The sequence below is a fragment of the Microtus oregoni genome, unplaced genomic scaffold (assembly GCF_018167655.1).
Source record: "Microtus oregoni isolate MIOR12 unplaced genomic scaffold, Mior012 000070F_ref0000104, whole genome shotgun sequence".
NCBI lineage: Eukaryota > Metazoa > Chordata > Mammalia > Rodentia > Cricetidae > Microtus > Microtus oregoni.
Genome location: NW_024543977.1, coordinates 2,660,469 through 2,677,500, shown reverse-complemented (window position 1 = coordinate 2,677,500; position 17,032 = coordinate 2,660,469). Strand labels below are relative to the sequence as shown.

Sequence of the window (17,032 nt, the reverse complement as noted above, 5' to 3'; positions counted from 1 at the left end):
GAGAACAGGAAAGTGCTCTTGTGTGCACAGCCAGGAGTGCTAGTCTTACCCCACAGCCTGCAGTAAAGCCAGCTGGAAACAGACACTGGGTTCTTCCCATATTTGTTTTTACTAAGAGCTAAAATGCCAAGCTAGACCAGAACTGAAGCAGTGTGCAGACCCCGTTTCTTCAACTGAAACCACCTGTCGAATTCTCTCTTAGTATTCTCTGATTTGTCCTCAGAGAGGCGATCTTGGTGTCCGTCAGGATATCCTTAGTGGATGCAACACTGTGGCTGTAAATTCTGCCTTATGCTGTCCCTGTTTCTGTTTCTATGTAAGCCAACTCCAGGTCCTTTGGAATTGTGGTGGTTTATCCCCCTTCCCTAGCACAGTTTTTAAATTAATCTCTTCTTGTCTGTCCCAAAATAATTAATTATTTAACTACATTTAATAAGAAAAAATTGAAAATTTCAGGAGTTTCCTGGGACACCTGTCAGCTGTGGGCACTGGAGGGGAGGCCCACACCAAAGTCCAACAGCAAAAGGGAGGTCAGTGTTGTGGCAGAAGGAAGAAGATGGGGCGGTGATGCTTGAAGCAGAAAAAGTGAGGAGCTGGATTCTGTAAGGCTTTGTATGGTGACTCAGGAAGACAAGGTCATGTGGATGGGAGAAATGAGTTCCAGGCTAAGAGAACACCAACGCAAGGGCTCGGGGAGTCATTGCCTAGCCTGTGCGAGAACAGAACATGGTAATGGGAATAAAGTAGGGATTTGGCTGTCATAGGGTTTGAGCAGCAGTAATCATACCTGGCTTGGGTTTAAACAGATTCCAGTTTCTGTATTTAGAAGAGATTCTGAGGCCAAGGGTAGAGACAGTAAGACAAGTTAGATGCTTAGTGCAACAACCGAATTCATCTTGATGGTCATTCAGACTAATATAATAATGGGGCTTGAAATGGAGCCAGATAATGGTGGCACACCCTTCCCACCATTTGCGATGCAGAGGCAGGCTGATCTCTGTGAGTCTGAGGCCAGCCTGGTCTACAGAGTGACTTCCAGGACAGTTAGAGTTACACAGAGAAACCTTACCTTGGAAGGAAAGGAAGGAAGGAAGGAAGGAAGGAAGGAAGGAAGGAAGGAAGGAAGGAAGGAAGGAAGGAAGGGAGGGGGAAGGGAGGGAGAGAGAGAGAGAGAAGGGAGAGAGGGAGGGAGGGAGGAAGGGAGGAAGAGAAAGAAAGAAAGAAAGAAAGAAAGAAAGAAAGAATGAATTTCTGGTTGTGTTTTGAAGGAGTTTTAGAAAATAAAAACTACACTTCCCATTCACTGAGATGGCTCTTACTTTTCATTAACAGTGGAAAATGAAAAGGATTGCTGAGGATGCAGGTGACATGAGCATTCCTGGTGGGGTGCAAAGTGGTGACCTCAGTTTTAAATCAGTTTAGCAGTCTGAGAAGTCCATGAGAACTCAGTCTTGTGACCCAGTCACCTCTACAAGGTCTCTACCCCCTAAGCTTGAACAAGCTTGATTTTCATATACCACACTCAGACGTGAGGCTCACTTTGACAGAGTTTCCAGCCTCTCTGTGTTCTTTAGTGTGATCAACTCTGAAGCTTCCCTCTTATGACCACTTTCTGGTAACTACACAGCAGCTAGATGAAACAACAAAATTCATCGTACTTGGGATTTGCAGAGAGTGGGAATAGAACAAGACTTCAAAGTTCAGTTTCGGTCACAGAATGACAGCATGGAATACAACCTACCTCTCCTAAGTCACCCAGGGAAACCAGCGACAGGAAAGCCTAGTGGGGCAGAAGCAGAGACCCAGAAGCCTCTGCTCCTGTGTCCATCTCCCTAGGCTTCCCACCCTGTAGGCTCTGCATACTGCCCCTTTGTCATTCCTCCCAGCCACCAAAAGATGTAAGACTTTTCTTATTCCTAAAATCACTAAAATTACAACAGTAATTTTATGTACTGGTGTGGGAGGTCCTTTTTCTTTTATTGGTTAATGAATAAAGAAACTGGCTTGGCCTATAGCATGGGAGAAGAAAGGCAGAGTCAGAGAGAAGCTGTGGAGTCACCTCCAGAGCTGGTAGGCCACGACCACGTGGTGATGCACAAATTAATGGAGATGGGTTATGAATAAAGAAACTGCCTTGACCTATTGATAGGGAAGAACTTAGGTAGGTGGGGAAAACTAAACTGAATGCTGAGAGAAAGGAGGCAGAGTCGGAGAGAAGCCATGTAACCACCAGAGATGGATGCCAGAACTTTACCCAGTAAGCCACAGCCATGTTGCGATACACAGATCAGTAGAAATGGCTTAAATGAAAGCAAACCAGCCTACAAACCACAATCCCAGAGAACTTAGACAACAATGAGGACACTAAAAAAGACTTACATAGATCTAACCTACATGGGAAATAGAAAAAGGCAAGATCTCCTGAGTAAATTGGGAGCATGGGGACCTTGGGGGAGGGTTGAAGTGGGGAGGGGAGAGGTAAGGAGGGGAGCAGAGAAAAATGTAGAGCTCAACAAAAATCAATAAAAAAATATAGTGTCAAGAAAACAAGAAAAAGTAATAAAGCAAAAAAAAAATAATGTAAAAGTTAGCCAATAAGAACCTAGAGTTAATGGGCCAAACAGCGATTTAAATAATATAGTTTCTGTGTGATTATTTCTGGGCTAAGTGGCCGGGAACAAACAAGCAGCCTCCCTCCTCCAACAATGTACTACTTTTTCTCTTCTTCAGGAACTTCAATTTCCTGCATCTGCCTTTTGCTCTTTCGCTGTCTGTGGTCCTCCTGGCTTGCATGCCTGTCCTCATCCGTTTTCCACTATACTTCCCCCAGTCCTCACCCTATGGCCTCTGTGGTACTCTCAGTTTCGTGCATTCGGCTGCTTCTCACATTTCTATAAGTGTTTAAGTGTTCTGACTTATTTTCATTTCTTTCCCTCTACTCTTGCTTTTCAGGAACTATTTTATCTCTATGTGTCCCCTTATCTTTGGGCTTCTTTATTAGGAGGAACTAATTTTCTGTGTTGTATTTGAGGCAATGAGAATCAGTTATTAAAACTCTTTCCTTCTTATTTTCTCATATTGTTTTAGCTTGTGATAATGGCTGTATTTCACAAAGCCAAAACACTGTTTATAGCAGGTAATATAGTCAAATTCATATCTGTCCTATCAAAGATTACACTACTATTGTTTTTTCACTAAAAACTTAAGGTTTCAAATTCCTATTGGTCAAAGTTCTGCCACTTTGCGGGTAAAATAATTGAGATTCAGAACTCTGGATGACTGAACTACATGGTTCGTCTAAAGTAAAGGAAGCTCCAAGTGAGTGGGTGTGTGTTATTGACATGGGCATGGTAAAGTCAAGGGACCAGTGGCCTCAGGCTCAGAGATATGCCAAAAACTTCCTGCTCAGGGGACCGAATATGAATGAACAGCATGTGCAGAAAATGCCCACTCGAACTTTCTCCCCTGAGATGTTTATGGCCTAAAGACAGTTCCCCTGCTGAGAGTGCTCCTATAGATATTAGTTAAGTCCATCTCCCTGATCCAGTTGCATACCATAAACCTTGCCTCTTTGTTCAGTCATGTGCTATAACCCCAGCTCTCTGTTCAACTCCCTGTAATAAACACTGAGTTTCTGGGGTGCTACAGTTTCTCCGGCAGACAGCCCAGTGCACCCAATCCCTGCTTCTGTACATGCCACTTCCTGGGATTGTCTGTGTCTGTCTTTTTCCTTATTCCCTCCCCACCTGAGTCACGTCTGTCCCTGGAGTTGTGGTCCATTCATATTTGTAAAGAATTTTACATTGGGTCTCAAACCAAACCTTTAACTATCAAAACTGGATGTTTCCTTTGATCCTGTGTACGTTCTGTTTCCACCAGATGAAGTAGTGGAGGTTTACTGACTTATCCAAAAGGATGCAAAGGTCTCTGTAACCCTGCACATGTTCCAGTATCTTGCTATTACCATAGTGAAGAAACAGGTACAGAACTGAGAGATGAGTTCTCCTCTTGACTTTATCATTAATTAGCTGGGTAAAGTTGTAGGCATAGGAACATCTATCATCCTCTCCTCTTTCATTTGCAAAATGAAAAGTTGAAGCAAATATTAAATTGTATATGATCTCTCTTCATGTCCAAGTATTTTACCATTCTTTTGTATAAAACCAGTGAGCGTAAAATATGCATCATACTGACTCATGCATTGGTGTCCCTTATTGATGAGCATACCATAAACCAGTTAAGGATTAGAAGCTACAGTCAACTAAAATGTATGCATTTGTCAAAGCAAAACAAACTTCTAGACTTACATTATCAATGACAAGTTTTAAAAAATTGAAAATGCCTTTGGTGCAATTTAACAAGAAACATACACTTTAGTTTTCTTTTCTGAAAGTCTAGTCCATTTATTTTACAGCTACACAGAAAGTATTTAGGTGATCATGGGTGATAATCCATTTGTTCACAATGTATGGGCCTCAAACCATGAAATTCTTTGGAGAATCTGTAAGAAAAGGATTCAAAGCTGCAGTTCACACTACCAATTATAACGATGCTAACTTTAGTCAGATTTCGGTGTGTCCTCGTCTGCACAATGATGATAATGTCTAATTTGGACTTTCCACTGTAAGCATTGTTATGAAATCGTCTGTAGTCCAAGATTGCTTAGAAATGGCAAAAATAACCTTAATTCTTGCAAATCTGGACGACAATATGCAGCATAAAGAGAATATAAAGTTCATTGCATAACACAGGAAAGCAGGGAACATCCCAGTCTCCTTCTGCAGAAGAACCCAGCCCTAGAAACAATCTATTTTATTCAAGTGTACTTTAAAAAGATGTAATTCCCAGCAAATTCATGAGTGGTTCTGGTATGGTCCACAGCAGTAGCTCAGAAACTAGGAAAGATATTTAAAAGCAGAAGAGGTTTTGGCCATATTTATACCAATTAGACCTTTTGACTATCCAGGCTGAATATCTCCAATCCAAAATTGGCTTCTGATTTTAGAGCCTTGTAGAGTTTTTTTTTTTTCATTTGGTGCAGTCAACAATTATATTCCAGAATGCTCTAATATCTGAAACACTTCTATCCCCTTTTAAATAATACACTTTCTATTTGTATTTGCTTTATCTTATTATTTTAACATTGAACAGAACAAGTAAAACTCTTATCTAAAAGTTATAAACTTCCTATCGTCAAATTCTAAGCAACCCAGGTATCCTTCACCAGTGACGAGATCGTTCTTTGTAAGATTGTTTCATGCACGTACATCCAGGCTTGCATCTACTCCCATAAAGGACTTCACTATCCATCGCCAAAATGGCATTTCCTGATCTATTGTGTAAAGGATTCCCTGTCTAGGCTTCATCAGTAATGCATTTTAATCTCTTTGTCTCTAGTTTCTTATGCTATATGTCTTAGTTTAACACACTTTAAGTAATCTGATCCCTTCTGTCTTCAGAATGTGAGCACCATCATAGTTAGCTTCAGTTATCAACTTGACACACCTGAAAAGAGCAAACCTTGGTTGAAAATGGCATGAGGGCATATCTTTAGGGGCATTTTCTTGATTTCTAATTGATTTAGGGGGGCCCAGCCCACAATGGGTGGTACCATCCCTAGGCAGGTGGATCTGAGCTATAGAAGAAAGGTAACAGCATAGGCCAGAAGAAGCAAGCCTGTAAGCAACATTCCTCCATGATCTCTGTCTCAGTTGCTACTTCCAGCTTCCTGTCTACAGTTCCTGCCTTGGCTTCCCTTGATGACAGATTGTAACCTGTATGTCAAACAATGTCTACCCCAACATGGTTTTGGTCAATCTCTTATTGAGAACATAACATAGAGAAAACTAGAACAGACACTGACTTAAGGATGGAGACACAGGACAGAAACTTGAATCTCAAGGAGCTGCAAAATGAACTAGGTTTTAAAGGGTGAAAGAGACATCTAAGGATGAGACCATCAGGGTGAGCCCCACTGGTGACCTGATTCTGGTGAAATTTCCATGCTCAATTTCCCTTCTTCTGGAAGATTATGGAGAGTGCTGCCTTTACAGTTTTAACTATCAAGAGTCTCTCTTTCTCTCTGTATCTAATGTCATCACGGGTATAAGGCCATCAAATGATTTTCAAACATGCGTTCTATACTCAATAAAATGATCCCAAATCACTGTGTTCAATATTTAACAGCCAGACATTGTTATTTCAAATGTTCTACTTTTCTGGAACAGCTCTTCTCTGTAACAGGCTTTACAATTATTCTCTCATAGATGACAGGTGATGCTCAGAAATATGATCACTTAAATAAGCATGCAGCTTATTAGTAAAAATAAACCAAACTTTTGCTCATGCCATAGAATGGCATTTCAAAGATGTTTTTCCTATCTGTGGGCACTAGAAACAAATAATAAAAGGGTCATGATTTTTCCTACTGCCAGCTAGACTCTTTGCAAGCCATCGTAACAGGACAGAGACCAGGAAGAGACAGAAGGGGGTTGCATTCATTTGAGAACAGAAAGAAAGCCTTACAGCTGGGGACCAGAATGTGGGGAGGAAATAGTTCACAGTGAGACAGAACAGGCAGGCAAACACCACATCATAAGCCAGGATGAAGTTTTCACTTTTCTTCTATGAAGACTGATGAGACACCAGTAGGGCAACAGATTAGAACTGACCTTTCTAAAGGCCAATTAATAACTGGATAGATAGTGGGTTCACACACAGCAGAGGTTGATGCAAAAAAAAAGCCCAAACAGATAATACAAAATAAATTCAGGTTATTAAGATAATTCTTTATATTAGTCGGGACATTTCAAACCTTTCACTACCTTATTAGGTCATTCATATATGTGCCTGATAATTCTATGGGAAAATTAAGTATTAGAGTGCATAGCATACCACTTACAGAGGCAGAATGCAAGCAATGAGAAATTTCAATCTGTAAATACTGTTGGTTCTTTATTGATTGCAATACATACTACCATGTGAGTTAAAAAAATTTAATATAGATGATTTCTATGGAGAAATAAAATCCAATTTTCTCAGTTCCTTTGAGATACTATGACAAAATACCTGAGACTGGATGGTTTATAAGGGAAAAAGGTAGCTGTGCTAGCTGGTGCTGTGTCAAATTTACACAGGCTAGAGTCTCTTGAGAAGAAGGAACCTGAATTGAATAAACGCCCTCACTGACTGACTTGCAGGCAAGCCTCTCAGGCATTTTCTTGATTTCTTTGAGACTGTCCAGCTCACTGTGGGTTGTGCCACCCCTGGACAGGTGGTCCTGGATGGTATAATGAAGAAGAGTGAGCAACCATTAAGAACAATCCAATAAGCAGCATTTTTCCATGGCGTCTGCATCAGTTCTTGCCTCTAGGTTCCTGCCTTGAGTTCCTGCCTTGACTCCTTCCATGATGGAGTGTGGTGTAGAAGTATAAATGGATTACACCCTTTCCTTCACAAGTTGCTTTTGATCATTTTTTTAATCACAGCAATAGTAACCCCAGTTGTAGAAGACAGAAAGACAGAAGGAGCAGAATTCCTCTATTTAGCTCTTCAGCCCAACAAGAGAAACAAGAAGAAAAAAAAACACGATGTGGGGCCAAGCCTGCCTTTTCCTCAGACACCATCTCAGCCTTAGATCCTGGGAGACCTTTTTATACCATGTTTTCTAGATTTGATTGTGCATCTTCCCTAAGTGTCGCCATGCCATGCTGCTGCCACTCCAACTTTGTCATACTGTATCACAGGGCTCTGTACTGACTCATTTCTTCCTATAAATTGTAAGCCTCTTGAGAGAAGAAATTAAGAGTATTTCCAGAAATTACCTCCATGCTTATCACATGATAACTTCAGAACACCAACTGTTTAATTGTATTAGTAATCGGTGTTTATCATTAAAAACTCAGTATTGCAACAATAAAATATAAGAGCAGTATCACATTTACATTTACTTCACTAAAATTTACTTTTCTTTATGTTGTTTTGCACAGGGAAATTCTAGCATTACCTTGGTGGTATGTGTGCAGTTCTGATTTATGTAAGAGAGAAGAAAGAATGAAACATATGCACTAAATATGACCTTCATGTGCTATTTTACCTAAATATTTGACCCTTTTCACAAAACTAGGAAGAAAAATACAACTAGTTTACAAGAACCCCCCACAAGATTTAGAAATGATATATAAATATCTAATGAAAACCAAATTGTAGAGTCAGATTTAAATATCTACCATGTCCTTAGTAATATGTAGTATGCATACAATATGGAAAATCAAAATGAAACAGATGACTGCTTTTAAAATAGCCGGAAGTCACTTACCGGAAAGTACAGGAGCAGAGACCCAAAGAGTATTGTTTCCAACAGGATGAGGCCAGATGCTCTGATGCTCTAGAAGACAAATTGAGAATGCCATTGTTAATTTAATTTCCAGGCACAGAGGATTTATGCTACTGTAAAAATGCTTCATCCCTAAGAACAGCATTCTTCTGGGGGAAATTAAGTACATAAATAAAATCTAGCTAGCGTTCAGGTGGCTAAGCAGCTGCCACATGAGAAAGCCTGGGTATGAAGTGAGGTCAGGCCTAACAATGTCGTCACTGACTTCTGAGAAGCCAACATCACATTCTTGAAGATTCCTACAATCTGAGCAATTGTAACCAACACAGATAGTTTTTCTGTTTCTGACACAGAAGCTACCAGTGACCTAAAGTGTTTCATGGACACCTGCTGGATCATTGTGGAGGGTCAAAACAAAGTTTGGTGTGTGAGCTGTATAGGGGCTTGGAATCTCAATGATACAATATAATCCCCACAATACAGCTTCGCTGTGTAAACAATACGAATCACACTAAATATAAAAGGTTCCTCACCTTAAAAGTTATTAAATATTTAGTTTCAAAGCATCAATGTATCTAACAATTTTATGATACTTTTATAATTTGCAAAATATAAAATTCCTATAACAAAACAGAGTTGAGGCAAGAAAAAAAATCTTAGCTTATAACAATAAGTTTGACTTCAATGAGCTAAAGTGTCAAGATAGGGTATGGCTTACCAAATCAAAAAATTAGTCACTCCGGAATCCCTAATTTTCATTAAATGCTATATAAAATGCATATAGATGCCTTACTTTACAGGAAAGTTAAGTGAAGTAAGAAAATTAATTCTGCGACAAGTGAAGGAGGCTAGGAATCCAGACTATGACTGTGCGTTATATATGTTTTGAAAATGATGTGATAACTGGATAGTCAGAAAAATAATTTTTTAATTCCTCTTTCAAAACCTTGCTGGGTATTAAACACACAGAGCTGCTTTATGTAATCCTTTGAAGGAAGTCATGGCTAAGAGTTTGAGAATAGTGGATGGTGTCAATCACTTGAGTAGCTTTTTTTCCCCCATTCCCTGTGGTCTGAGGATGGAGTCCAAGGCATATGCATACCAGGCAAGCAATTGTACCTGTACAATATATCTTCAGTCTCTAAGTGCTTTTTGATATGGGCCATTGTTATACCTAGTAAGGTATTTCCATTTCATGAAAAGACAATTTCTATCCGCAGTATTTGAGTTGAGGCTAGTAGAATTTCTAATATGGAAAATTGCATTTGGCAAAGCATAAACAACTTATGGATATTTTTATAACTTATGTTCTAATTTATTAATATGACACTAAGACTCAGACTACAAACCATTATGTGAAACTTCTTGTAAAAGAATCTGCCTTGTAGACTGACAGAAGAGCTCGAGAGTGTAGCAGGAAAATTTTGCAGTTAATTCTGTACCACTGTGAATTCTGAAATAGCTCCTTAAGCAGGCAATGAAACAAGCTACTTCAATGGCCTTTCCCAATAGAGTATGTTAACACCTTGTGGTAGTTTGAATGTAATTGACCCCCATAAGTTCGAAGGGTATGGCACTACTAGGAGGTATGTCCTTGTTGGAGGAAGTGTGGCCACTGGGGGTGGGCTTTGAAGCTTCCTATGCTGAAGATACTGTCCAGTGTCATAATGTATTTTCTGTTGCCTTCTGATCAAGATGTAAGCAGCACCATGCCTGCATGAATGTTTCCATGCTCCCTTCCATGATCATAATGGACGGACCCTCTGAACTGTAAGTTGCCACCTCGATGAAATGTTTTCCTTATAAGAGCTGCATGGTCATGGTATCTCTTTACAACAACAGAAACCATAAGACATACTTTATTAAACCCAGTAAGTTATTAAACATGAAGTAGTTAAAATACTTAGCATTGGACTTAGTACATCATTGTTTATCCAGTTTTAAGTCATAAAGCAGCACCTAGTTGATGAATTTGAAAACTATTAATATATATTGAAAGCAACAGAAAGAGTTTTATGTTTGGAACCAAAAATGACTACTGAAGACACTGAAGAGATGGCTTGGTGCTTAAGAGCACATACTGTTCTTACATGGACCTGAGTTTGGTTCCCAGTGACCAGCTCCAGGGGATACGTCACACTCTTGTGGACTCTGCAAGCATCTGCACTCATTTGCTTAAACAAACACATAAATTTAAAGCAATACATAACTATAATAAAAAATAAAAATCCAAAATTACCCCAGAAGAGTAAAGAGCCTAGATATAGAGGACCCAGAAGTCCTTTGGCGTGTGATGATGCTTTGGGGTGGTGGTATCTTCCTTCTGCAATGTGTTTTGATCCTTTTGGGTGCAGTAGACTATGTGTCTGTGTTTCAGCCATTGCTAGAATACAACAGTAGCAATCATATGTGTTCATGTGTATTCTCACAGCTACCTGTACAATAGAGATATATGTACTTCTTTCTTAGTCCCCATTCGTGCTCAACAGGGAAGCTCAGAATTTCAGCTTCTAAACTGGAACTCTGACAACTATCTTCAAATGTGAGGTATATTTTAAATGTACACTTTTTTTCTTTTGAAATATCCTGTGGTGAATTTGGCTTCAAAGTCTAACAGAATGAGCCAAACACAATGAATGGTTCTTCATGGCAAAGAAGAATTTCATATAACCTAAAATAGTCCATCACCATTCCTACTGCTGTGGTGGTACTAGATATTTTAACTTGGACAAAAATCTTTGCTTTCTAATTGGCACCAAAGATTCATATACAATTACTATGAGTGATCCCCTGATTAGCTGTAAAAGATGGGAAGAGAGAAGAAGTGCTCAGTGATGGGAGAGGAGGAACTCAGAAATGAAGACAGATAAAGGAGAGAATGAGCAAATTCACAGAGGTGGAGATAAAATTCACCTCCTAAACAGCTTTACTTTAGATAGAAAGAGCAAAATTTTAACTAGAGTTGTGAACTGGGAAATTCAGTGGAGGGGAGTACTTTCTCAAAATATACCCAGCAAATATGGTATAATGCTGTTTCTATAAAGCACCCATCCAGCCTATGTGTGTATCTCTATAAACAAAGTTCTAGATTTGTAGGTGTGTACAGTCAGTTGCTCACAGGTTGTACATAGCCCAGGATAGCTGTGTATACAGCCCATCACATTGTCGAGAGCAAAGCCATATCAAAATGGTAGAAGCCTGGGGCACTCACAGTCCAGAGGATTCATCCTAACATGATAGCAATGGTCTCTTCTAAAGAAGAGATTGTATTTGGGCATAAGAGAACTAACTTAGCAATATCTTTTTTCACTGAAGGACATGTAATCAGATATTGCTGAATTATAAGCTTTTTAGTAATTAACTGAAGAAAATCTAAAACCTATTAACTCGGTCAATATAAAATTCTATGATTCTGAGTTATGATATGCAAAAGTCTAAAGAAAAACCTTTCTTCTAAGAGATAAGATATTCATCTTCTTCCATTTTTACCATGTATTCCCACCCCTGTTCCCAAACCCTCACAGATATGACAAATTATATGAGCAAATCAAACCTGTAGATTAAATAAGAGGCTAATAATATTCTACTATAAACTTATCCAATTGTCTCAAAACCAGCTCCTAGCTCTCACCACCCTAGTTCACCAAGTGCAGAGGCACATGACTCAATACACCATTGCAGCCTCTAGAGGCAGAATTGCCCCCATGCAACAGCCCCAAGGAAGCCTAAGCCTTTATAGTAACAAGAGGACAAGAATGCTAAAGGCAAAGTTTTTTAAATGACTTGTTATTATTTCCCTGACTCTACATGACTAGCTCTAGCTCATTTTTATATGTTAAACTGTTTTAGACTCTAGGGAAATAACACACTTCTTGCTAACACCATGTAGCTATTTTTGATCAGTGCCAGTGTCTTCAACCTTACAATATTTAAACTTTCCTTGTATTACAAAAGAAATCACTGAAAAGGAAAAGGGAACATTTTAAATAGCTCAGTTTCAGAATCTATGTGCAAACTCTGAGATAGCAATAAGATTTTATTTTTAAAGGGATGAATCAGCATAGGATTTGGTGAGAAACCGAGAGTCTACAAATCTCTCATTTACAGAATGACTTAGTTGCACCGGTAGAAGAGATTCATGAGGTTGACCTTTTCTTTTAACTCTTGTATTTCCATAGAAAAATCCACAGAGGAGAGACTTCCCCTTGACATAAGCACTTGACATAATGATACAACACAGGTTGGAAATAAGATGTGAAAAGTAATACTAAGGACATGCTTAACACTGGCAATTTGGAGAGGGCTATTGTTTAATAATTTTAGAAATTATATGTGGATGAGAATAGAGCATCCTGCTTAAAAGACTTCAATGAAGTTCAATTATGGTGCGAATCTGCAATGAAATAGTGAAAACCCAGCCAATGTAGACTTATTTGGCTTAATTTTTGTTTGTTTTTGGTTTTTTTGTTTTGTTTTTTTTTTATTGAGAAAAGGAGAAAAAAAAACAAGTTTCCACCTCCTCCCAGCCTCCCATTTCCCTCCCCCTCCTCCCACCCTTCTCCCCCTCCCCCCACTCCTTTCCCCCTTCCTCTCCAGTCCAAAGAGCAGTCAGGGTTTTCTGCCCTGTGGTAAGTCCTAGGTCCTCCCCCCTCTGTCCATATCTAGGAAGGGATCAAGGGGATTCGAATTGGAAAGGAAGAAGTTAAACTTTTGTTTTTGTTTTTCAAGACAGGGCTTCTCTGTAGTTTTGGAGTAGGTCCTGGAACTAGCTCTTGTAGACCAGGCTGGCCTCAAACTCACAGAGATTTGCCTGTCTCTGCCTCCTGAGTGCTGGGATTAAAGGTGTGTGCCACCACTACCCGGCTCCAATGTAGAGTTATTTGTAAAGGAAGAATTAGGTGTTCCAAATCAGGTTTTCCTTTTCAGAAAAAAAAAAAATCAAGAATAAAAACGATAAGAACAGAATGAGGGCAAGAATAGATACTCCCAAAGTAAAACATGAATAGATGAGAGAATTTTAGCATTGTGGATGATGATCTCTGACTGATTTGCAATGGCAATATTGGCTGTTTATTAGCACATGACATTGGGCCAGAAGTTTAACTTCTGAATTTTGGTCTTCGTTTTGTTTTGTTTATATGTGGGGGGTTGGGGGGCTCAAGACAGGGTTTGTCTGTAGCTTTGGAGCTCGTCCTGAAACTTGCTCTGAACTAGCCTTGAACTCACAGAGATCCACCTGTCTCTGACTCCAGAGTGCTAGGATTAAAGGCATGCACCACCACTACCTGGTCTGTTTTTCATATGACATGAACTTCTGGTTCAATTTAAACTAACTTCTGAAAATATTAACTTGTCTGAAATAAAGTACACAGCAAAATACACATAGTTTAATAAATTTTAAAACAGAATAGAACACTAAAAAAGGGTAAAAAATCATTTTTATACTCATGTGAACTTAGAAATAATGGGTCCTGCATTATTAATCATGATTCACCACAAAATCCTGAGCAGAAACTTTTAACAGGCATTATTATTTTTTGCAGAATTAAGTAATGAGATTTTTGACAACTCACTTTGCTTTGTTTCAAATCAAGTCATCTGTTGGAGGCAGATGCAGAGATCCACAGCTAAGCACTGGGCCAAACTCCTGGAGTCCAGTCATAGAGAGCGAGGAGTGACATTATGAGAAAATGGGTCAAGACCATGTGGGGATACTCACAGAAACAGCTGTCTCGAGCTAGTGGGAGCTTACTGACCATGGACTGACAGTTCAGGAAACAGCATAAGACCAAACTAGGCCCTCTGAATGAGGGTGACAGTTGTGTGGCATGGGCAGTTGGGGGGACAGCTAGCAGTGGAACCAGTATTTATTTCAAGTGCATGAACTGGCTCTTTAGAGCCCATTCCCTAAGGAAAGATACCTTGCTCAGCTTAGATACAGGGGGAGGACCTTGGTCCTGCTTCAAGTGATATGACAGATTTTGTTGACTCCCCATGGGTGGCCTCACCCTCTCTAAGGGGTGGATGGGAGGCTGAATGAGGAGAAAGTGGTGGGAGTGGGAGAACAGGGGAGAGGGAACTATGATTGTTATGTAAAATAAGATTGTTTCTAAAATAAAAATTAAAAATATCAAGTCAACACTTCAAAAGGTCCAACAAGCACACCTGATGCTGTTGAGATGCAGAAGAACCCACATGCAGAAAAGCAAACATTCTGGCTAATCTTCAAATCCCTACACCTCCATGCTGCTGTCAAAGCAACTCCTCTCTGATAAGGTGACCTTCTGATGACTGTCCCTCTGTCTTGCTAAGATGCTGCCCAAATGAGTTCCTCAACTAGGGACTATGTCCTATCTGTCCTCATTGGCCTAAGCCTTTAGCTACTTCTCTGGGATTTCTTTGTAGTCTTCAATTCCCCCTTCCCTTCTTTTTTAAACTAATAAAGTAACACATGCTTCATATAATTGAGATACACTCTGAGTACTCAGAAAACCTACAGAAGTGATGGTAAACACTGAACTATTAAGGAGCTCATATTTCTTCACATAGCTTCTTGTACATCCTTATGGAAAATGACACAAAATGCATTCTGTATTCAATTTTATGTTTCATTAAAAGCCACTGAGATTAATGGTTATATTTTTTGAATAAGAACTGGATCAACAAATTCTTCCTTTTGAAAACTATTCTAACAATAACTGATGTTGGTTAACTGTATGTGTGTTGGCTTAAGATCTTTAAAAAATAGGTTATAATAAGCCCTCAGTTTCTTCCACAGGTCCAAATGATTAGGGTAATATGCATAAGCTTTGTCAGATTGATTACACACAAAAGTCTTACTCTTGCATGAAGTACAAAACATTAAAAAACTAAATTTACTTATAGAGTTTCACTATAGTATGGTTTTTCTCATGGTTTTGAAGAATACAAACATTAAATTCATAGAGTTTTTCTGCAGGATGGTTTATTTTATGTATTGCAGATGATTGTGACAAAGGATTTACCACAGACTCCATTCACCGTTATCTCTCCAGTCTGTGTTCCTTTATGCATTTGAAGATGAATAAAGATGTGAAAAGTCTTTCTTACACTGATATACATTCAAAAAAAGGAAAAGTATTCTAAATCTAAAGAACAGAATTAAAATATTAAAGATTAATAAATCCTTAAAAAACTGATATTCAAACACTGACTGGTTTTGAAAAATATCATACTTTTCTCTACTAAAATGAACTCTGGTATCATTCATGTTCTAGTTAGGGTTTTTTCTATTGCTGTGAAAAGATACCATGACCAATGGCAATTCTTACAAAGAAAATTGTAATTGAGGTGATGGCTTACAGTTTCAGAGACTCAGTCCATTATTATCATGACAGGGAGCATGGCAATGTGCAGGCAGATATAGTTCTGACTACATCTTGACCAGAAGGCAGCAGGAAGTCAACAGACTCACTGGGCATGGCTTGAGCATATATGAAACCTCAAACCCTTCTTCCACAGTGACACACTCCCTCCAATAAGGCCGCACCTATTCCAACAATGCCATACCTCCTAATAGTGTCACTCCCTTTGGGTGCCATTTTCTTTCAAACCACCACAATTCACTTTGATATTTATCTTTTAGAAACATAAATGTATTTTATAGTAGAAATTTTACAAATTATTGCTTATTTTCACTTGATCACTAAGTAGCAAAAGATCAAAGTAATAATTAAACATTGGTTTTTGTTTAATCTAGTCTAGGACCATACCACTCTGAACATGCAAACCTCATCTGATTTCTATTTATCCCCAAAGTGTTTTGTTTTTGAATTAGGTTTGCTCAAAACTACAGTCTTCAAGACATTGTTTTCAAATGCTAATGTCCACATACCATTAGATGTTGGCTGGACAGCAGTCATCCTCAGCAGGAAATAAGTCCGAGCTTTGGGGTAGAACTCAGAATTGCTAAGTTTGTCTCACATACAAAAGTGTACGCAGTGACTGGAACAGTAGAATGGGGATATGTTTCTAATTTGATACATGTAGCACACTTGCTTATTCTGACGAGACATTTACAAATAAAGTCATAGAAATATGATGAGCATTTCAAAATAAGAAAACCAAGAAATATTTTAATGAGATTAAAAGATGCTCTTTACCTGCAAGAATAATAGCACTTTGAGAAACCTAAAAGCAGTCATTGTAATTTTGCAGCCAATTGGTACGCTGCAAAAGTGTGTGATGAAGGGCATGGGGAGTGCAATGTACTTCAGATGCAAAAGATGAAGACAGGAATCCAAACTCAGTCTCTACAACAGTTTTCAGTTTCTAGATGGTATGGAGCAAGCTGGAGCCTGACTTGCCTGGTACCTCTGAGCATTAAGAACCAGATGAGTATTATAGAATTTGTTTGTCCAGATTTAATACAAATGTGTATTGTATGTTGAACATTTCCCCCCATCCCCCACCCCCTTTTCTCACCCTCCCCTCCTATTAGACCCCTTTGTCCCTCTAGATGGGTTTGAACATAAAAATTTGAAGGTGTTTGCCAAAAGACAAAATAAAAGGTAGGATAGAATAATAATTAGCTAAATGACTAATTAACTAATTAGGTCCATCTTGTTTACGATTCTCTTGTTAAGTCTAATTTCTTCTTTTGTTAAAGTTTTCTGTTTCCATCTTTGTGCATACTAGCAAACTCAATGCTTGTGATTG

General features: G+C 38.9%; 1 protein-coding gene across 1 annotated transcript in view; it reads right to left on the bottom strand.

The window, feature by feature from the left end:
* Gpr158 (G protein-coupled receptor 158) overlaps positions 1–17,032 on the bottom strand; it is a 358,827-nt gene that overhangs the window by 126,466 nt on the left and 215,329 nt on the right. Inside the window, exon 5 of the mRNA XM_041641570.1 lies at positions 8,318–8,386. Coding sequence (XP_041497504.1) covers positions 8,318–8,386 — 69 coding nt within the window. The remainder of the gene's footprint in view (positions 1–8,317; positions 8,387–17,032) is intronic.